General features: G+C 44.5%; 1 protein-coding gene across 3 annotated transcripts in view; it reads left to right on the forward strand.

The window, feature by feature from the left end:
* The window catches only part of FAM13A (family with sequence similarity 13 member A), a 132,714-nt gene that overhangs the window by 47,390 nt on the left and 61,606 nt on the right, over window positions 1–23,718 (forward strand). For 2 of the 3 annotated variants that reach the window (XM_081876714.1, XM_081876713.1), the window contains one exon: window positions 1,532–1,701. In XM_081876714.1, coding sequence (XP_081732840.1) covers window positions 1,532–1,701 — 170 coding nt within the window. Of the gene's footprint in view, window positions 1–1,531; window positions 1,702–22,512; window positions 22,878–23,718 lie in introns of those variants that run through there. The other variant, XM_081876715.1, reaches the window with a different exon arrangement.

Genomic DNA, 23,718 nt, shown 5'->3' on the forward strand with positions numbered 1-23,718 from the left:
TTGGCGTGTGGATCCTGAGCTAGATCAGGGGTCAGCAAACTTTTTCAGCAGGGGGCCGGTTCACTGTCCCTCAGACCTTGTGGGGGGCCAGACTATATTTTGAGGGGGGGGGGATGAACGAATTCCTATGCCCTACAAATAACCCAGTGGTGCATTTTAAATAAAAGGACACATTCTACTCATGTAAAAACACGCTGGTTCCCAGACCGTCTGCAGGCCGGATTTAGAAGGCGATTGGGCTGGATCCGGCCCCTGGGCCTTAGTTTGCCTACCCATGAGCTAGATGAACCAAGGGTCTGAAACCTTGGTGGATGGATGGAATAAGGTTGTGTGTTTGTGCCTCTGTGGCCTTCTCTGGTGGATAAATAGGTCTTGATAAAGATCTCATCTCTAAAGGGTCACCTAGGGAGCAGTTCAAGCTGGGACAGCCACTCGACTTACATAAACCTTTATGGAGGCAGAGGGGGTAACTTGAGCAGGCATTGCTCCATCAAGAAGCAACAGCAGCTTAGAGAAATCTCTCACTTTGCTGTTAGCATCTGCCAAGAGAGTTGATTACTTTCCCCCCATGACAGTGGGAAAGTGTGACGGCCCCTCCAGACGTTCTTTTTTTATTGGGTATTTGTGATGGCTTGTGTTCATGATGTTCGTGGGGTGGTTAAACGCAGTCCTGCTTTGAACACCATTTGTGCCTGCAAAAGTTTTGGGGTGTTTGCCATGGGTGTGTGTCCCGTAATTTCCTTGTGCCAACTTCTATGATCCTCACATGTCCTGCATATTTGTTTTATTGCTGCTGAAGCTGTTCTAACACTTCCTCTTGCGTAACGGTAGGTGTTACATAAGCAGAAGAAGGAGATGTAAACATACGAGTTACATAAAGATAATGGCCTAAATGTGAAAATTAAATAAGAGAGTCACATACATCAAATGGTTTTGATGGTTTTACTTGTTACGGTGCCATAAATATAGCTGAGTTGCCGTTATTAAGCTATTCAGCGCCCCTGCCGACATAATGTACATAATTGCTTAAACCACTAATTGTATGGCATTATTTCTGCCTTGGCAGTCTGAGCTCCGTGTAGCTTATGAGCTACACAATAATCATCATATTGTTTAAAACCACCTCATGATTTGGGTAACATTATTGTGAGGCAGTAATAGAAAGGGAACACACAAAAAGCCTTCATTGCGCCTGCTGTGACATCATGGTTCTTGTGTACATTCCCAGCTTTATTTTATTTTTTTACACTTTGCTTCAATGTGCTGTGAGGTTCCTGCTGGACTCTCATCACTACAGATTTGTGCTTGCTTTTTTTTTAACCATTGCCTTACAGCAAGAGGTTGGGTTTTTCATCCATTGGGTACGGGGGGTGGAAATGCTGACTCACTATTTGCTGTGAATTCATGGCACTGTATCATTTTATTTTATTTTTTAAAAAAAACCAACCCCAGCCTGCCTGCTGCAAATGAGCAGGGAAAATTTCTCTGCCCCTTACCCATGTCCCCCCCCCCTTTTACTTTGTTTCTCTAGGTTGCAAAGTGCAAGCAAGAAGGATCTTCTCCAGCATGCTTGGTGCCGCAGCCAAAACTGTCAGATGGAATTCCCTGCGTTAGGGTCCATTTAACGGACAGTTTGCGCTCAGAGGAGATGGATTTAGCTGACGAAATATCCTTTATAAGCAGTGCTGCATTCTTCACCAGGTTAGTGTTCCTTTTTTCTCCTCCATATACAATGTGTAGCTTGCAAATTCAACGTTTCAGACCACTGGTGTGCTAGCTGGTTGCACAAAGCAGATTTACAGCATTGCAGCAGAGCCTGTGAACGCTGGGGAAATTTTTAAGCATGGAGCAGCTAGCTTCGTCCGCATTAAATCAGGCCTCTATTGAAAAAAGGATGCTGTGCTTACATGCATGCCTAAAACTCTGGAATGCTAACGGGAGCCTGGGAGAAAGATGCCTTAAAGATGACTGTCATCAAAGTTAATAGGTTTGGTAAGAGAGTGAGATGCACTCTAAAGCCATTTCTGCGACTAATTAGATTTAAGTGTGTGTGTGTTTTTAAAATAAAAGGCAGCCCTTTTCAGGGCTTCTGTTTGCAAAGAAGCAAGACTAGCTTAAAAGAATGCTTCTGTTTCTTAGACGTCATTCTCACAAAACAAAACTGGGTTGGAGCTCACTTGTTTTCCGGATTTGTTACGGTACTTTTTAACGCTAGCTTGAAAATGTTCCTGTTCTCTAGCCACTGCTGGCCAGCCTTGGATTCAGACAATGTCCTGCGCCTCTCTTGGAAGCGGCATCCTATGTCCTCCAAGAGGGGCAGTACCATAGAGCCCTATCCTGATAGCCCTATAAAACCCATAATGCAAAGTGCCCTGCCCTTCTCTGAAGGGATGGGTGGGCGAAGAGTTGGTAGATGCAAGAAGCTAAAGAGACAGGCAAAGTCCTCTTTTGCCTCTGACCAGGCACTAAGCATGTTGCCCTGGAAGGTTGGCCTGGAAGGGGAATGCAGCCTACAGTTGTTGTTTTGTTTTAGAAAAGTTTTTTCCGCCCCTGAGGTAGAATGAGATGCCTGAGATGGGCGCTGGGGCAGAACAGCAGGCTGTTGGAGGTGTGGCCACACCAGCACTCTTTATCATACAGTTTTATAGTCCTGGCTTCCCCCAAAGAATCCTGGGAACTGTAGTTTGTTAAGGGTGTTGAGAGTTGTTAAGAGACCCCTATTCCCCTCACAGAGTTCACAGAGTTCCCTGGGAAGAGAAAATTATTGTTAAATCATTCTTGTATGTCTGGTGTGAATATGGCAACTTCTTCATTTGTATTTTCATTTGTGTTTGGGCTAACACAGAGATACAATTCAGGAATCTCGGGACAGGAATAAGTAGGAATCAGTTTTCAAGCCGCCGTTCCCCCACCCGGTTCAAAGTGGCTGCCACCTTGAAATAAATATATCACAATGGTCCCTCCTCAGCTTTATGGGAATCCCTTTCAGAAGATCTCAAACCCATGCAAGAATCCCCTATAGCAATTCCAGGAGCTGTTTCCTTGACTTCTCAGTTTTGTTTTGCTTTGAACTGTGTTTGCTTTGAACAATTTTGCTTTGCTTTGAACAGACTATTTTCCTTATTTTTATTTTATTTAAGACATTGCCCTGTGAGTAAAACTTGACTAGGCCAGAAGCTGCTCCCATTGCTTATTTGACTTCTGTGAGGCTAGAGGGGAAAGTCTGGAAACAGGGAAATGGATGTGTTGAATGCCTAAAGTGTCAGCCCTTTGTACTATCCAGGTCAAGCCACCTGTTGTGACATTGCTTCCGCCTTCCACCCTCGTTCTGTGCTGCGATGCACCAGGGCAAAGCATTGTAGAGAACCCAAGACTGTTGACAGGGTTCAGCACCATGAATTGCAAACTCCCAGTGGACAGCTCCCTTCCCCTGCCCGCTCCATGCTCTTTAATACCAGCCTCTGCACCTGTCTTCCTCCGAGTAAGAGTTTTTCCTGTGTAGTTGGCTGGGTTTTTTGTTTTTTTACTAAGAAAGGGTTTATTTATGAATTTGCTGAGAAATGCAGAGCCTTGCTATCCCAGAGGTCTTTAGCATTCCCCTTGGTCTGTTTTCCTATACATCCCCCAGCTAACCATCAACTCTTCTGGCCTCATTGCTGCTGCTTGTTTCGTTTGTTGTCTCTTGGCTAGACTAGGCACTTTGTCCCACGTGAAGCTGAGGTGAAGGCACCTTGTGTGTGCATTACGAGAGGAATGTGGACACCTTCCGGTTTTTTACTTGTCCGTGGCTGTCATAGGACTCTCAGGTGCCATTGACAAACATATACCGTATTTTTTGGCCCATAGGGCGCACCAGCCCATAGGACGCACCTAGTTTTTTTTGGGGGGGGGGGGATAAAGAAAAAAAATTATTTCCCCCCCAGGCACGGGGCTGGGGCGGGGGAAGCCCGAGCTTCCCCCGACCCCAGCCCCCAGTGCAGGCAGCACTCCACAAGCCATGGGAGAGCTGCGCAAAGTCGCGTAGCTCTCCCACGGCTTGCAGATAGCTTCCTGAAGCCTGGAGAGCGAGAGGGGTCGGTGCGCACCGACCCCTCTCCCTCTCCAGGCTTCAGCGAAAGCCTGCATTCGCCCCATAGGACGCACACACATTTCCCCTTCATTTTTGGAGGGGAAAAAGTGCGTCCCATAGGGCGAAAAATACGGTATATTTACTTAATTGGAGTAATCCATTTTCTTGTTTCGCCCAAGCATGGGGAATCTGCAGCTTGAGGACCTAATATGCTCCGTGGGGGAGCCTGGAGGCAGAGAAGGAAGGTGAGGGTGGGGAAAGCTGCTGGGAAACTGAGCAAAGTTTATGGTATGAAGAAAGGAGCAGGAGAAGCATTTGACAAGGAAAAGAAGGGCCATGGTGCAGTGGTAGAGCATTTGTTTTGCATGCAGAAGATCCTAGGTTCAGTTCCCAGTTTCTCCAGATTGGCTAGGAGAACTCGCTGTCCAAAAGAGCTTCTGCCAGTAGGGCATGTCATTTTAGGGAGTGAAACTTAATGTTTGAAAATATCTTCCATGAGGAGTCTTAAAAAAATATGTTTTGGGGGTGTGAGGATTTATTTTTTTATTTTTTTTTATTTTTTATTTTATTTTTTTTGGTAACTGGTAAGTCTATGTTTGATGAAGAAGCATGTGAACTGCTTTCAGAAAACCAAAGAATTTTAATTTTCTCTCTGAAAATGTCAGGCAATGCTAAATAATAATAATAATAATAATAATAATAATAATAATAATAATATAACTGCAAGTACTTGACAATTGTTTTAAAGATTTCTGTGCAATTTTATGCCCATTTTGCTTACCCAGCAAGACTAAATAATATCAATTTAGCCAAAATATATTTTGAATTCTCAAAGTCATTTTTAGCACCCATCATTTTGGGAATTTGAAAGCTGAAAAATTCAACACGCTCTATTCTGCCAGCCAGTGGAGACAGTACTGAGCTAGATGGACCAGTGGCCTGATTCTGTGTATGGCATCTCCCTGTGTCCCCAGGCAAGTGGCCACAAGGTCTGTGTTGTGCCTCCACCGTCATGGGCATTATTCCTCCGAATACTAGTTGCTGGCAACTGCAAGGAGGGAGAGTGCTGATGCACTCAGTTCCTGTTTCAGGCTTCCCCCAGGCATCTGCTTGGCTGCTGTGAGACTGGGATGCTGGACTAGTTGGAACCCTTTACCCCTTAAGTGATCAATTCAGAGCTGTAGCAGGACTGATCTGTTGATCGCTGGACAGGTAGCGAAGTATAGGGAGAGAGGGGAGACGCATCCTGTCCACTTTGGGCTGCTCTAGACTCCCCTATTGCAGGTGCATTGCTGATATTATCCCCAAACAAATGCACCCCTCTGCAGTGGGCAGGAAGGATTCCCTAACTGCTGGTTTAGCCTTTGCACAACATCAAGAAAAAATATGAAAATGGAAAGTGGTATACTAGCAAATACTAGCTTCAGAAGATGGTTTTTCCTCGGGATCATCCTGCTAATCATCAGTCCTCCACCACACCAAATCTTTTATTCACATGCGTCTGCTTTGCAAGTTTTCTTTATAAAATCAACAGCCCAGCTTTTGGGCTGCTGTTGTTTGTTTTTCCAGTTCTGTGCAATGCAGAGTTTCACTGCTATTAGCAGGTATATTGTGCATTCTTTATAAGAGAAAGACTCAGTTGTCACTGTCTGTACTTTTCTGCAGTTTGCTTCCCTCTGACCTCACTGCTTACAATCCGCCACACCCCCCCCCCAACCATGGATATGCATAAAGGTAAAGGACCCCTGACCATTAGGTCCAGTCGTGACCGACTCTGGGGTTGCGGCGCTCATCTCGCTTTATTGGCCGAGGGACCCAGCTTCCGGGTCATGTAGCCAGCATGACTAAGCCGCTTCTGGTGAATCAGAGCAGCGCAAGGAAACGCCGTTTACCTTCCCGCTGGAGTGGTACCTATTTATCTACTTGCACTTTGATGTGCTTTCAAATTGCTAGGTTGGCAGGTATGGATATGCATACCTGTAACAATTCAGATATCTGATGAAGTGGACTGTTGGTTCATGAAAGCTTATGCCAGGGTGGTCCAGCACATGGCCCGAGAGCCTCATGTGGTCCTCAAGGCCTTTTTGGCAGCCCTGTGGGTTAAACCACTGAGCCTAGGGCTTTCTGATCAGAAGGTCGGCGGTTCGAATCCCTGCAATAGGGTGAGCTCCCGTTGCTCGGTCCCTGCTCCTGCCAACCTAGGTCAGGGGTCCCATTACCTTTACAGCAACATTTGACTCCCCTCTCAGCCCTCATGCTGCCTTCCCAAAGACAGGTAAGCGAGGCGCTGGGCTTTGTGAAGGAGGCATAAGGGCTCTGACAGGGTCCTTCTTCCCAAAGTGTAGTTACCGTTTTGGGAAGGAGAAATGAGGAATCAAAGTACTCTTGCAGCCCATCTGGTATGAAAAGTTGGACCGCACTGGCTTATGCTGTCATAAAATTGTTAGCCTTTAAAATGCCACAACACTCTTAGAAACTAGCTTCCAGGTCATTGCCGCCAAGCTCCCAGTGGTTGATGAGGATGTGGGGGTTATTTTATACAGGTTTTGTTTGTTGTTTTGCATGAACGCCTCAACATTAAAGCGCATTTATGTTTATGCTTTCAAATACGTTGCAGCTCACTTGGAGACGTCTGTGTAACAAGCGATGAACAAGTCCAATTCATAATAATCCAACCTCAGAGCTGTTGTGTAGCGTTGGCAGTTCTGCTGGAACAGAGTTAAGTGGTAAAGGGTGAGAAAGTAAGCAGGCTCTTATGTTCTTTCGGTGTATTCTGCCAGAGATTTTGCGATTGCAGTATACGCTGCCATGGGTATTTGCCAGGGGAAGTACACTGTGTAACCTTGCGGGTATGCTTGGATGTTTCCAGAGTGAAGCTTTGCTTTTATGCCAATGCTGTACTTCTCAGCCTCGCTTATACGGCTTTCTGTTCCAATGGTAAAGGGTTTATTGGGTTCGCAGTCCTCTAGCAACGTCATAAACAAGGTGGAAATGTATGTGTGTGGGTGTATCTTAATTCCTAGGGTTACTGCAACACTCAAACAGTCCTGTCCTTTTCACAGGACAGGCCAATAGGTGCAGTGTTTGAAAATCAGATATATAAACTAATTACCAAATGACACCGTAAACCTAGGCTGCAGTTACCACAGTGAAATGTCTAGGCCCCCTTTCTGTTTTTGCAGTGGGGCTTCTTCTTCTTTGTATTATTATTATTATTATTATTATTATTATTATTATTATTATTTATATTTCTATACCATTTTATATTTTTAAAAACCTCGAAGCAGTTTACAGCACACTAAAACATCAAATAAAACCATCCTGAATAAAACAAAGTTTCAAGGAAATTATTTCAGGCCCTTCTCTAAATGACACTTTGCTTTCTCCTTCTTTAATTACCTACTTAATTTGCCCCCGTAGCAGAAGTATGCAAGGAAGCCAGTGTGGTGTAGTGATTAGGGTGTCTGCCTAGGATCTGGGTGACCTTGGGCCAGTTGCAACCTCTTAACCCACCTTGCAGGGTCATTGTAGGGATTAACTGAGGAAGGTTGTGAACCATGTACTCCTTGGGATATAAATACAATAAATGAACTCTACTTAAGAAAGCTGGAGGGGCCGGCCAGATGAAGAGGTCAGTCACTACCCTGGCACCCAGAGATCTCTGTGTGGTCACAGTTGAGCCTGCGCCAGTCGCACAACGCACCTGGCGCATGGGGGATTTCTAAGACAGCATAGGGCACAGCAGTAGGGGCATAAACAGAAGCAGTGGCAGCCATCAGCCATCAGCCATAGGTAAAATGCAATGCAAAGGCATCTTCTGTTTCTGGTGAAAGTCTTGCTCCCGTAGCTCGTGCCCTTATTTTGTAGTTAGCAAATTTTGGATCATCTGAACCATTTTGTATGTTTTGTGGACTCGGTTTTGCACTATTGGGGGGGGGGGGACTTTCAGGGTGGAGGGACGGGAAATAACACTACCAGCTGTGTCTCTCCAGTACTGCAGCAGTCAGACACCCAGAGCAGAAAAACAGCAACCTCAAAGCCTATATCACAAGAGCCTTTGTTGCCTGTTCCCTCGAAGAATGTATTTCTCAAAGTTTGGTTATGCAACACCCTTCGCAGTGCCAACATCCCACAATGGGATACAGAATGGGGCTGATTGCATAGGAGGGTGGGGACAAATGTGCTTTTAAAAAATGAAGTGAGTCAGCTTGGAAAAACTAACACAACAAGGGCCTAAAGCATAGGGAGAGACTGCGAGAGAAGCTATCTCCTCAATTAGATTGGTTCGGGTCACATGATGGTTCCTTATTAACTGGCAGCTTCTCAGGAGAAGGTACTTCAGGGAACCTGAAGCCCTCCAGATCCAGTTGGACCACAACTCCCATCACCTCTGACTATTGGCTGGCTGGGACTGATAGGAGATGGAGCCCCCAAACTTTATGGAGGGCCACAGGTTGATGGGCGATGGCGGCTAGCTCTTCTTTCAGCCTCGATTGACTTTGCTTGGGAGCAGCTCCTGAGTGGAAACAATCCCTGCAGGTCTTGCATTTGCAAATTTAAAAGGCACCGAATCCAAGTCAGCAACCAGGAGAACATCGCAAGGCTACTGATCGTTCCTGGGCATCAGTGGCTAACTCACACCAGACGTCGTATGTGTTTATTTGAATGCAGGCTTACCAAGGTCGTTGGGCAGACACCTGTTTAAGAATGCCTTGCATAAGAACACAGGATCTTGTATGCTGGATCAGACCAATGGACCCTGTTCCCACAGAAACCTGGAAGCCGGACCTGAGCACAATGGCTCTCTGCCCACTGTGATTCTTGGCAATTGTGGAGGTAGAACCTAGTTGTCATAGCTAGTAGCCACAGAATGTCTTGGCCTCCCTGATTTGCCCAGTCCTCTTTGAAAGCTATCCAAGCTGCTAGCTTCCTGTGGCATAGTTTGAACTTCCATAGTTTGAACTACGCACTTTGTGAAGAAATGCTTCCTTTTACCTGCCCTGAATCTTCCAACATTCAGCTTTTTGGATGTCCACTAGTGTTACGAGAGAGGGAGAAAAACTCTTTTCTCCGTCTGCTTTCTCCATAATCTTACTTGTCTTTTCTCTGAATTTTCTCAAATGCCGTAACCTTTTCTCTTAGGGGAGTTGCTCCAGACTTTTGATCATTTTGGACCATTTCCAGCTCTGTGCAGAGAACTGTTTCTCCGACTCCCTTCATGCAAAAGTTAGTTCAGGCACTGGGAACTGCTCTGTATCTTCTGTTGTGAAGACAGATTAAAGGATTCTGCTTCTCTGCAAGCTCCTTTTCGTCCTTTGCCACACCTTTGACTCCCTTGTCATTCAAGGGTTCAACCCCCACCCTAGACTTGTCTCTTAAGGAAAGTGCTCGAATCATTTTATTTGTCCTTTTCTTATTCTGCTGCACAGTAGCCTTTATTACATTGGAAAGCTATAACCTTTATCTGTGGGCACACCATAACTTTATATAAAGGCACAATCAGACTCATTGTTTTTGTTTCCTGTCCCTTTCTTTATAATTTCTTGATAACAGTTTTGGTCCCCACCTTGCTACAACACATGCCATGCTTTCTATTCTTCATCTCTCTCTTCCCTGTGGAGAGGAAAATATATATCTTTATATATTTCTACATACATACAATGTACATACAAGTAAACAAACATACAATCAAATAACAGAAAAATCAAACAAACCACCACACTATAAGATACAAGAAGATTAATATAATTATCATAATATATACTCCTGATACTCAACACAATTATAAAACTTAATTAGAAGAAATTTAAAACTGACTTAATCTCACTATACTTTATCTATCCATTACTTTATACCGCACAGTTACATATTTCTTATATAATTTCTTTTTACCTCCCTACCGACTTATATTTATACAATACAGGGATCAGTCTAATTCTGCCAAGATATTTCCTTTTATTCCATAGTTTTCTAAATATTCTTTAAAGATTCCCCAATCCTTATAGACTTTTTGTTTTGATTGGCCTCTTAGTCTTCCTGACGCTTTCGCTAGCTGCAGATATTCTACCATTAGGATTTGCCAATCTTCCGTGTTGGGTATTGTGTCACAACCAGTTTTGGTGTCATCAAAAACTGTTTGGGAAGTTCATAGTATTTGTCCCAATGTGTGGTGTTATTATTGATCAAGCAAATAAATGGCTTTTGTTTTTATCTGGAAGTGGGTATTAATGGCAGCTTAGAAGTTTCAGTTGGGTCAAAATACTCCTGTATTAAGCCATCTTTATTGGCTAACACTTTGTTTATGGGCTTAATTTTACAGTCAGGGGTCTGTAATCCGGGATATCATATGAGCGTGGTGCCGATAATGCCGGGCTTGCAGGTTCAATTCCCGTATGGGACAGCTGCATATTCCTGCATTGCAGGAGGCTGGACTAGATGATCCTCTGGGTTCCCTTCCAAGTCTACAGTTCTTTGATTCCATCCTCTATGAATCTACCTGAACATGGAGATATACACTGGAGACACGGTTGCTTGCTCCCCCACAGAGACATGGCGGGTAGATGTGAGAGACAGGGCCTTCTCTGTCCTGGCCCCAAAACTGTGGAACGCCTTCCCTGAGAAGGTCCACCTGGCCTCATCTCCTCTATTTCTATTTTAATTATTCCATGGGAGTTTAAATAGAAAATTAAACTTTTTGAACTGTAGTTGATCTTCTGTTGGCTGATAGATTTTGTTATTGTTGCTGCCCTCTTGTTTTATAAATACAGTGGTACCTCGGGTTACATTTGCTTCAGGTTACATACGCCTCAGGTTACAGACTCCGCCAACCTAGAAATAGTACCTCGGGTTAAGAACTTTGCTTCAGGATAAGAACAGAAATCATGCTCCTGTGGTGCGGTGGCAGCGGGAGGCCCCATTAGCTAAAGTGGTGCTTCAGGTTAAGAACAGTTTCAGGTTAAGAACGGACCTCCGGAACAAATTAAGTACTTAACCTGAGGTACCACTGTATTTTTTATTGCCCCTTAAAAACAACAACAACAACAACAACCAGCCCCTCTGGCTATCTTTTAGACGGGAAAGTAGAATAGAAGCGATCGGAAATAAGTGAATTGGTGTTGCAGGGCTTTGCAGAAACATTTCTTTCTTTAATGTTAGGGTTGTGGGTTCGAGACCTACATTGGGCAAAATATTCCTGCATTGCAGGGGGTTGGACTAGATGACCCTCGTGGTCACTTCCAGCTCTATAATTCTCTGATTTTCTGATTCACTGCTTACGTTCCAGATACAGTTTCTCGGACATCTCCCATTATGGAGTGGGTGGGAAAGAGACTCAAAAGAGTCGAGGTCACCAGCTCTGAATAGGCATCATTATCTATGCGATCTCAGTCTTGGTTCTGCCACAGCTACAAATGATTTTGAGTGCTATGCGCAGCCCACCTTCCGCCTTTGCCGAAGGAGTTCACTGGAGAATTCCCATGACATGGCAGAAATATTTTTAATCAAGGCAGAGACCGAGTTAGAGAGATTGTACTTGTGTCTACAATTTGAACAATTCCATCGGTGTGCCTCAGGGCCTGGGGCGAAGGAGCTTTTCCTTTTATTGCTTTCTAAGAGACTTGGAGATTGAAAGGTGAGCGATGGAGGCCATGCCCAGCATTGGTCCTCACTGAAACACATCTTAAAATCTCTCCGAAGGGAATCCAATCCATTGTTCGCCCATGTGGCACCCATGGGTGGAAATGGACCCACAGAAGCCATCCACAGCACCCAAAGGGCCCCATCCACTCCATTCCATTCTCCCTGCTGAAATTACACTTGAAGGAAGCACTGTGTTGTGGCAGATGGAAAGATTTTTCAAGCTTTGTTGCAGTGTGAACTGGGGAAATTGGAGGGGTCGGTTATTCCCTTCCCAGCTGTGACTACCCCTTGTTGAAAGCGCCGTGTTGAAAACACTGGCTTAAGGCTTCGAAGACGCTTTCTAGGCTAGGTTTATTTGAAGTCTGACTAAATCAACTGGTTCACCGCCAAAACCTGTGGTGCGCTCCTCTGTACCCTTTTAAATTCAGGCTAGAAAAGCAGCCAACTCTGTGTAGAAATGCCGTAGCGCCATTTCTTGCTCATAGCAGCAGCTTCTCTGTGGCCAAAAGCCAGGCAGGGTCAAGCAACTCCCAGTTCCAAGAAAACAGTATTTATAGCCTGTTTCAGGTTTACAGAGTGCCTCGCATAGGCCCGGTTCCCCTGGCACTCTAAGCTAAACCTTGGCTCACTCTCTCAGCAGCTTTGCTCCTCCCTGATCCACAGTGTTCTGGGCCAAGCCAAGGTTTGGCTTGGCTTAACATGCCGTCAGAACTAGGCCGTAGATTATTTCAGCCATCCTTACAGCACATCATCCATTTTGCAGATGGGGGGGGGGGCAAGTGGCTGAGATAAAGCTTTATGTCTTGGCTGCCCTGGGCAGCAAAAACCAAAGAGGTGACAGTACTCTGTACCAGTGACCATGTGTGTCCACATAAATAATTTGAGACCAGATAGGGGAAGGTCTATGACTTGTCCAGTCATAGGTCCAGCTCCGAGGGCCTTCTGGTGGTTCCCTCACAGCGAGAAGTGAAGCTAGAGGGAACCAGGCAGAGGGCCTTCTCGGTAGTGGCGCCCGCCCTGTGGAACGCCCTCCCATCAGATGTCAAGGAAATAAACAATTATCAGTGACTTTTAGAAGACACCAGAAGGCAACCCTGTTCACAGAAGTTTTTAATGTTTGATGTTCTATCACTTTTATTATTATTATTATATTCTGTTGGGAGAAGGGATGCGGGTGGAGCTGTGGTCTAAACCACTGAGCCTCTTGGGCTTGCCGATCAGAAGGTTGGCGGTTCGAATCCGCGCGACTGGGTGATCTCCCGTTGCTCTGTCCCAGCTTCTGCCAACATAGCAGTTCGAAAGCACACAAGTGCAAGTAGATAAATTGTTGCCACTGCGGCGGGAAGATAAATGGTGTTTCTGTGCACTCTGGCTTTCGTCATGGTGTTCCGTTGCGCCAGTAGCGGTTTAGTCATGCTGGCCACATAAATACCTTTAGGACCCCAGGGTGGGGAGTGTGCCCCACCCCCAGAAAAACCCATGCTGATGAGTATTGGCACACAAAAAAAATTGAATATATATATTTGTGTTTGCATTCTGTCCTTTTTTGTGCTATATCTATATCGCCCCAAGGCTGGATGTGACAATACAAGGGGAAATGGAATCTGAAGTGTCCTTGTGTGTTGAAGCAGTCCCAGAAAGGGCCCAGCAAACTGTTACATACGCTGTTCCCGACAGATTGAATGACAGTTTTTAATAACTTGATAGGTTCCCAGAAAGCCCTTTGAGAAACTTGCTGCCAGGCCTCCTCCGAGGGAGCCAAGAAATAGTCAGATAGGCCAGCGTGTGGCAAAATTAACACGTTTTGATGCTGGGTGTCATCTCCCGTAAAGGCCAGTTGCTGACCAGCAATGTATTCTTGTCCAGCTCCACCCAAGACACACACAAGTTCCAGGGGAGCCTATGCAAACAGCTATTTATTGGCTGTGCTTCTTAAAACTTGAGCTGCAGCTGGCTAGTTGTACGCGTTGCCCTTCTTCAGATGACTGACGGCAGAATTACATAATCTGGAGGACTGAGATGTTCACATAATTGTAGGTATCTCGTCTTTACACATGAGTGCAGAGAATGAGTCAGTGAAACGAAGCGACAGCTTTTCAGCTTGTCTCATAGGCTCTTGGTGGAAGGAAAAGCTTAGAATTCTAATAGCTGCAAATTGCTTGGAAACCACCAAAGTCGCATTCATAGTAGGACTGGGCGATACCTGGTTTTCAACATCATGGTATTACCACTAGCTAAACATCGGTGATACACTGATATATTCAGATGTCTGACATAAGGATGGAGCTACAGTATGTAGAGGCATTGGCTGGTCTCATGGTTTCCCCCACATTGTGATTCTTGCATCACACACACACACACACATCGTGATTATTGCCAGGTCAAAAATGAAACCAATATCACGATATGGACTTCAGACCAGTTTTAGATGATGTGTTGATATATCTCCCAGCTCTAGTTCATAGAGAAGGCATGAAGGGGCTTCCTGGGGTGAAGCCAATACTCCAGATTCCCTGAGATGTTAGTGTCCCATCTGAGCCGGCCTCTATAGTCCATGCCATTGAGAGCCAGTGTGGTGTAGTGGTTAAGAGCGGTAGACTCGTAATCTGGTGAACCAGGTTCGCGTCTCCGCTCCTCCACATGCAGCTGCTGGGTGACCTTGGGCTAGTCACACTTCTCTGAAGTCTCTCAGCCCCATTCACCTCACAGAGTGTTTCTTGTGGGGGAGGAGGGGAAAGGAGAATGTTAGCCGCTTTGAGACTCCTTCGGGTAGTGATAAAGCGGGATATCAAATCCAAACTCTTCTTCATGCTTGGTTCTTTTAGTTTAAATACAGTTTTGCTAAAGTCATTTAGACTTAACCATTCCACTCACACTCTTCAGGCCAATTATAATTATTTACTAATTTACATGCCTTAAGGCAGCAATGGGTAACTCCATCCCGCAAGCCTAACGAGCCCCCGCTCCCAAGATGTTTTGCCAAGCCACACTGGTCTACATGTATGACATCAGGTGTGGGGCAGGTACAGCCTTGGCTGGGGCAAAAGGGGGATTTGCAGGTATTGTCAATCAGCAAGTTTTATTTCAAACCACACGGGCACAGCTAAATCAGATTTCCCCCGTGTCCTAATTAGAAATTGCTTTTCTGTCTCTGCTTGGTGTCTCATGTTTCTGAAGAAAGGAAACTGCTACATAATTTATTTAGACAGTTTTGGTGGCATACTGGGAAGACGGCGAACTTTTGGACGGTATCAGCCTAGGGTTTAACTTTCTGAAATCCTTAGTTCTTCTTTTATTATTGGTTTTATTATTGGTTTGTAGGTGTCCAGCCTGTTATGGATCATTAAAGGGAGGCATTGGGAAATGGATACCAAATATTGCAATCCGGCAGTGAGGATCAAACCAGGATCAAGTTGTTGTTTCAGGTCATGGTTTGTTGCCTACGTAACTGATCTGTCCAAATCACAGTTTCCCATATTCAGACATCATTGGAATCTGCAGTTTGCTCCAAATTGCAAAAGGAAGCTTTGAATTTCTTTCTTTCTATGCACAAAGGAGGATGTCCAAACCTGAGGCTCAATTTGACACATTCTCATAGCAGGAAACTATTGTGCCTGAACCTGGCTTGTGCGTTTTTGTAAAAACTGGCATTGAGAAGAGCAGAGGGGAAACGCTTGTAGCATTTCCAGATTATAACATTAAAATGAATAGAACAGAGGAAATACGAAGACAATTTGATTTCAAAGTAAATACGTGGTGTTTAATATCCTATCACCCTCAGGCTTGTTTGCTTTAGGAAGCGATGGAAGACTCAGGAGGAGTCTGCAGATGAAATTTCAGTTCTCTGTTTTTGATTAAATGGAAAATTCCATTTCGTGCTCTCTCTTTTCTGCAAAACCCGGTGACTGGCTTGCTCTAGATACACAGGGGCTTGTGCAATAAAAGTAAATGTTCATGTTCTGCCTTCAAATATTGCCACGTAGAGCAGATTCCCAATTTTGGAAAGATGTAAGTGTGCCAGGGTTTGCAGTTTGGCACTGGGGATGCCCGCTTGGTAAGAATGTATGCACTTCACTAGCTTATCAAGGTTAAAAATAATAATTTTTAAAAAGTGAGGTCATGTCTCTGGTTTCCTCTGTAATTAATGTCTTACGTAATAATAGTATTGGCTGCTAGGCTAATGAAGCTAGGCAGCTTTGTGACATACACCCCTTTCTGTCCAATCCTGATCAGCCCTGTCTGCGTTTAATTTGGGGCAATAGCTATTATTGTTACAGATGCATGAGAAGACTAATTAGCATGGAAGGGCTATATTTGGGATCCATAGATTTTTCTTTTTTATTTCTGCAAACCTTGATGTTCACCCACCCCTGCTAATAACTCTTGTCTTGTGGATCGGTGGTGCTGTTTTGGCTACATTTGCAACTGTACTCATGCCTGGACATTGGGTTATGTTTTCTACACAAGTTTGGGAATTGATCTGCGGAATCGAGCTGTGCTTGCAAGGACTTAATAGTTCAAACAAAAAAACAAACCTTAATTCCATATTGATCAACTTTTCTTTCTTTCTTTCTTTCTTTCTTTCTTTCTTTCTTTCTTTCTTTCTCCCTCCCCCCCCTCCCCTTTTTCAAGCTGTTTTGCTTTGCAATATGTTTACTGGTAATGAGTTGCAGTATTTCTTATGAGAATAATGCAATATTAACTCATTTTTCTTCTGAGTATTTTGAGTTCACAACTCCTGTATCTGAAGAAATATTGTTGGGGTTCATTAATAAAGGAGATCTTTCTATCTTAAAAAAAAGAAAGAAAGAAATGTATTTTCCAGGCTCCCCTGTGCTCTTTCTGCATCAGTTCTTAGAAAGCCTCCACAAGATTTTGGCCTGCACAGCACATAGCTGACTCCATCTTCCCATCCCCGTGAGATATATCCTGCAAGGCAGCAGAGGTGTAGGTTCAGAGTTTTCCTTCTCCTCGATGGGCTGCCTTGTGAGTTTGACAAGCCCCATCTGCCCCTCACTTCCCTCTACAGCACTTACAGAAACCGCCTTCTTGACCACTGGATCCACCATTGGTCTTGTCCGCTTAATCCGTTTCAGCCTGTCTTTTCATGCAGATGAAGTCCCTAACTCACCAAGGGTTTGAGACCCATCAGCTACCCACACTTGGTTTAGCTGGCCAGTCAAAAAGCCCTTCCTGGGGTGTAGCTATTGGCACATGCTGACAGCTTCTAGGAGCCACAGGTGAGAGCTGAGTTCAGGGTGGGGACCAAAGGTGGACAAACTACCCTATAAGGAACAGTATACCTGAAGGAGCGTTTCCACCCCCATTGTTCAGCCTGGACACTGAGGTCCAGCTCCAAGGGCCTTCTGGCAGTTCCCTCCCTGAAAGAAGTGAGGTCACAGGGAACCAGGCAGAGGGCCTTTTCGGTAGTGGCACCCGCCCTGTGGAACGCCCTCCCGTCAGATGTCAAGGAAATAAGCAACCATCTGACTTTCAGAAGACATCTGAAGGCAGCCCTGTTTAGGGAAGTTGTTAATGTTTGATGTTTTATCGTATTTTTAATATTTTATTGGAAGCTATCCCGAGTGGCTGGGGAAACCTAGACAGATGGGCAGGGTATGTATGTGTGTGTATATATATATATATATATATATATATATATATATATAAAACTATTGTTAATTATTGTTATGACGTGTCCCCCACCAAAGTTACTCCTCCTCCCCTAACACCCTATACACCCCATGGGAAATTTTATTTTATTTTATTTTATTTTATTTTATTTTATTTTATTTTATTTTATTTTATTTTATTTTTTTTTTTTTATTTTTTTTTTTTTATTTTTATTTTTTTTATTTTATTTTATTTTATTTTATTTTATTTTATTTTATTCTGCTCTTCACCCGCAGATTTCAGGGCGGTTCACAGCATAAACATACAAGATAAAAACACAAAATACACAATGAAAACAAGACCCAAACAAAACAATAACCCCCTTCTGCCACCTCCTCCCACAAGCGTATTTAAAAGCGTATATAATCAGCCAAAGGCCTAGTAGAAGAGGAATCCCATGAGCATCCGGTTGGCCACTGTGTGGAGAGGATGCAGGACTAAATGGGCCTTTCGCCTGATCCCAAGGGGCTCTTTTTAGGTTCATAACTCTCCCCAGAAGAACCTTTCCGCTTCGCCACATTGTGTATTACTGCCAAAGCATCGTTATGTTGAGATCTACTTCTCAGCTGGACTGTTAATATTTAGAATCATTAAACAAACAGCTTAACGGCACATTAAAACCGAGACACTTCACAGTTTGTCAGCATCTGTTTATGTGCTACTATTATTCTGTGCTCTGTCCTCCCAAGGCCACAGCAGCATGCATGCTAGGTCACTGTTTATGTTTTGAATGGAGCGTTTCCCTTGCCTGCAAGGCAAACTCAAGAGGAAGAAGCGGTAAGCTTCTGTATCTGATGTTTGATGGGGTCATTTGGTCCTCAAAAACTCCATTCAATTCACATGGCCTGTGTTCAAACTCACCGCTCTAAACACATACTTTAGAAGGTCCTGGCTGTAGATTAGTGCCTGGGATCATTTACTATCCCTGCCAAACATAGTTCCTTGGCACAGAAGTCGCAAGATGATATATTTTAGAGGATCAGCCACAGCTAATAGTTTTTAAATGGCACAAGGTTTGCAGTTTCACAGAACTCTCCATCAGGCTGTATTTGGAACAGAGAGAGAAGAATTTTAACCTAACTCCAAAAATGTATAATGGGAGAGGTACTTTTGTAGCCAGTGATTCACAGGTGCGTGTATCAACCAACAAATCTCTGACCATTTCACTCGATAGTTGATCCTAAGCAATCCCTTCTACCCCCTCCAATAATTGATTGGCACCATGGATCTATTGGTTGGGGGCCCTTCATATAGGCCTGCTTCAGTCTCCTGCAAGCTGACACCCTCCAGAGGTTTTTGACTACAACTCTCTTCATCCCCAGTCAGCACACCAATGGCCACTCTGGCTAGGACTGATGGGAGCTATCCACAAACATCTGAAGAGAGTACCAGGCTGGGGAAGGTTGGTCTTCATAACGTTACAGACACATAATGGGAAGAACAGCCAGATAGGCTGTGCAAATTTAGAAACTGCCAGGAATGTGGGGGGAAGTGGCAGAAATATCAGTTGAGTTGCATCCCTCAAGGGTTTGACGGAAAGTTATTCTGAAAACTAATTCTGAAACAAATTACTTACAGGGATGTCTAAAGACAAAGCTTTTCCATATTCCATTAACATATACACGCAAGGTTATATGGTGGTGCTGTGGGTGGTGCTGTGGGTTAAACCACAGAGCTTAGGACTTGCCGATCAGAAGGTCAGTAGTTCGAATCCCCGTGACGGGGTGAGCTCCCATTGCTCAGCCCCTGCTCCTGCCAACCTAGCAGTTCGAAAGCATGTCAAAGTGCAAGTAGATAAATAGGTACCGCTCTGGCGGGAAGGTAAACGGCGTTTCAGTGTGCTGCTCTGGTTCGCCAGAAGCTGCTTAGTCATGCTGGCCACATGACCTGGAAACTGTACGCCAGCTCTCTCGGCCAATAAAGCGAGATGAGCGCCACAACCCCAGAGTCGGTCATGACTGGACCTAATGGTCAGGGGTCCTTTTACCTTTACCTACACACACACACACACACACACACACACACACACACACACATTTTGTTTCATTTTTGAAAATGAAAATCAGACCTTGAGACTTTTTTGAAAAAAACAAACAAACCTGTAAATATTAAAAAATACTCTGTATCAGAATATTTTAAAGTCATTAAAGAAAGCATGCATAAGGTACGCAGTGTGACCAAGGGATGCAGTACCTGGTTGTAAGAATGATACCGTAGTGTCAATAGCTGTAAACTGGCATTATTGTTTTGGAAATATATGAAGGAGTGTCAATGGGAAACCTCACTCTGCATGTTCCATGCTCCTGGGTTGTGTCAGTGATGTATACAGGCACACATGCCTTATTTGTATGTCGGCGACAGGTCCAGAATTAAGGAGTAAGATAATTCAGGCTAGTTCACAAAAGAAAATAGCTGTTATTAAATATTTGGCTGGTCAAGTAAATCACGTGATTTCCAGTATCTACTTAAAAGGAGCAGAAGTTTCTAGGTTTTATTAATCACTTACAGATGTGCACGTCTCCAGCTGGGTGCATGACCACTATGTGAGAGAGAAGGAAAGGGAGAATGTGCTATCTGAATTTCAACAGTTCGTTTTTAATATTTATATATATACTTGAAACCTTGCTCCTTTAATTGCCCGCTTTTTCCTTTGAATGCCGTCTTCTTTTTCTTCTTCCACACTTTGTTTATAAAGGGTTGTATCCAACGAAGTCATCCTGTTCGTGCAAAGACTTCCGTTTGTGCAGCAGAACTTGCCCTCCCTCCCTCTCCTCCCTGCACTCCTTAAAATCTGCTCTGGGGATTCCCCCAACCTTCCAGGAGCAGATTTTGGAGGCTCATGGGGAGAGGAAAGGGGAGAATTCTTCTGTGCAAGCAGAAGTCCTTACGCAGACAGGATGGCTTTGTTGGACAAAACATGGTTATTTTAGCAATGAATTTAAAAATCAAACAAACCACAGTCAATGCAAAATATATAATAAAATTTACCCAACACCTTCAAACAACAATATCATCAATAATAAAAACAATAAACTACTCTTACCCTGTTACAAACACGTGAAAGGAAACTAGAACAAAAATGATTATGAAATAACCAGTGCCCCCAAAACACAAAACAAAACAAAATAAGAAGCTGGTACAGCGCACACCTTTTGTGACTGGACTTTATGTAAGTATGCATAGGATTGCGGCCTAACTATGCATTTTCATTTGCAAGGGGAGAAAGTTTTAGTTATCCCGCCCTGGGGATATATTATGAAGGGCTATGTATAAAAGCCTTAAATAAATACTTCTCAGAGAAGCAACTGTTAGTCTGTTGCCACAAAAACAGCAGTCTGTTCATTCAGAATTGTGTTGATACATGCACTTGTTCTATATGTGTTTCCATTGCACTGTGAAATTGCTTCAAGATGCTTCCTTGGAAGTGATTCATAAATGACGACGACAGTGTTTATTGAGCATTTGTCCTTATTTGTTTGCGCAAAGTTTGCAGGGAGGTTAGATGACGTGGGCTATTTATCGTACATTAATTCTTATTTGTTTCTGCAGAGATCACACCATGTTGCATCAAGCAACAGCCAACCCACACCTTCCAGCGCATTACCCATCACTTCCCTTCCTGCAAAAAGAAAAAATAGTTTGAGGGGAAAGTGGGTTTGTGGCGGAATAAACTTTACTTGAGCATCCTAAATGTGCCCATGATTGAATCCCAACCTAAAACAGCAGCACCATTAGATGGGCTTATGTGTTTGTGGATTTTGCGAATCATGGGCGTAGCCAGGATTTTATGTTGGGAGGGGCAAGAGACCCACCTGACAACATCCTCTGTCCGGCTTTCTCTTGCAGATTCAGAGTGAAATGTCTCAACAACAGTTGTTGTTGTTCTTTTTTAAATTAATTTATTTGGACCCCAAGTGCTCAGAAAAATCTGTTAAAATCTTTCTACAATTTCTACTTTTTTTAATTACTTGATTTGGGGGCCAGCTCCCCACCCCTGCCCCAAGCCCCTGGCTTTGCCCATGACTACCATGCTGTGGGTTAAACCACAGAGCCTAGGACTTGCCGATCAGAAGGTCGGTGGTTTGAACCCCCGTGACAGGGTGAGCTCCTGATGCTCGGTCCCTGCTCCTGCCAACCTAGCAGTTCGAAAGCACGTCAAAGTGCAAGTAGATAAATAGGTACCGCTCCAGCAGAAGGTACGTGGCGTTTCCGTGTGCTGCTCTGGTTCGCCAGAAGCGGCTTAGTCATGCTGGCCACATGACCCGGAAGCTGTACGCCGGCTCCCTCGGCCAATAAAGTGAGATGAGCGCCGCAACCCCAGAGTCGGCCACGACTGGACCTAATGGTCAGGGGTCCCTTTACCTTTACCTTACCATCAAGAAGGCAAGTATCGCTTGCCCTCATTTCTGCCTTCCACAATAAATTCTTTTGCTGGTCTTTAACAAGGCGTTCCCCAAGACACTTTTGCTTGCTGTTACCTAAAAAGCTCCCGAGGGGCTTGTGCCAGTGCACTGGAAAGATGCTCTGGTTTGTTTGCTCTTTCCCCTCCCCAAAATGAATAAGTGACAGCGACGTGCTTAACGTGATGTCTGGAGAGGCTTGCACAGCGAAAGCGCTGCATGCGGCGCGCGAAGTCCCAACGCCCAGACCGTGGCGATGGGACTTTGCGCACGTAGGATGCTTTTGCAGGAGGAAACCGGTCGTTGCAGCTTTATTCCGCCGTCCTGATTTGGGTTTTCCACTCCTCTCCCCCAACCCCACTTTCCCATCAGTCAATAACAAGCCCCCTATTTTTTTTTATTTTTGACTTGCAGAGGCTGCAAAGGTCCCCAAATCATCTTCTTTTTTTCCTCCCCCGCCTCCCATGCTGTGCTGAAAGTCCCTTTTTGATCGCCTCCCTCTCTGGCTTCTCAAGCTCCATTGGGCGCAGTTGAGTGACAGGCGGGGCGGAATTGTTGGGGAAAGTTTCAAGTTACCCGGGATGGCGATGCGCCTACGAGGAGGAGGAGAAGGCGAGCGAGCAGCCTGAACTGGTTGTCACCCGCTGCTATTTCTGATTGGCTGGATGCTTCAGCTGCTTCCTCGGGAACAAAAGGTCAAAGTGGACTCGGAGGGTGGCTTTATATTTTTCTTTGCACGGGCGCACAAAAAAGGGGGAAGACCTCGAGCGGGCTGGAAACCTGAAGCCTCTCCCTTCGCGCACGGTAAATAATCGGCAGCTTGCAAAGGGAGAGCGTGTCTCTCTGAATGTCTCCGGTAGCTTTAGAGCACTGAATCCGGAGCCAGGCAGGAAGGAAGCGACGGGTTGGAGCCTTCAGCGCTGCTGGCTGCGGGCAGGGATTTTTATTTTTATTTTTGGTTTTAAAAAAAAGATTTGTGCTAGCTAGCCCGAGACTGCGGTGCAGTGCAGAGAGGAAGAAGTAAAGGAGGTCAGCTCCCAGTTTCCCGTTCAGAGAAAACTTTCAGGAATGGCTTGTGAAATCATGTCTCTGCAAAGGTAAAAAAAACCTCGTGTTTCGTCGTCGTTTGTTTGTTTGTAATCATGTTTCAAATGGAGGGATCTGATCGGGGCAATTTTCTGCCCAGCTGCCTGTTAATCTGCTCAGGCTGTTTGCTAAACTGTTTCTTTTTCTCTGATCTTGCTGGGATACATTTGCAATAATGCAGAAATACTGCGTCTTTGAATTCTGCGTGCTTTATATCCAACCCCCGCCGCCGCCCAAAATAAGACACCATGTGCATCTCTAGGGAGGCTGTAGAATAATAACTCACTGCAAATATACCCAGGTTATATGCTTTTTATTTTCCCAAAAGGTTGCTTATGTTATGGTTACATATTGCTCTAATTCCATGATTTTTAACCATGCAATACCGTAGGCATGTCTACTTGGAAGTAAGAGCTATTAAGCCTCACTGACTTGCAGCCTAAATGTTAATAACAACGTAGATTTTCTCTACCACTTGTCACAAGTTTAGATTCTCTGGTTATTCCAGGTTGGTTTAGTATAGAATGAAACTTTTCTGTCCCCTGGACCAGATCGTGGGAAAATGGACATAGTTGGATTTTCAGGATTTAAGCAGCAGGCTGGTTTTTACAGAATGGACCCAAGTAAATTTTGGCTGCAATTGTCTAACTTAACTGGGATCATATCCTACTGAACACAGTGAGCACTGCTCCTGAGTCAACCTGCATAGGAAGTTGAGATATTATGTTGTATAGAGCAAGATTCCCCAAAATTCTGAGTTTGTCCGTGATAAGCTTGTGAAGTTGTCTTCGAACCCAGCCCAAATTCTTAGGAATGTCAATGAAGCAAAGTCAAGAAATATCAATATATAAT

This window comes from Podarcis erhardii, assembly GCF_964252035.2.
Source record: "Podarcis erhardii genome assembly, chromosome: 9".
NCBI lineage: Eukaryota > Metazoa > Chordata > Lepidosauria > Squamata > Lacertidae > Podarcis > Podarcis erhardii.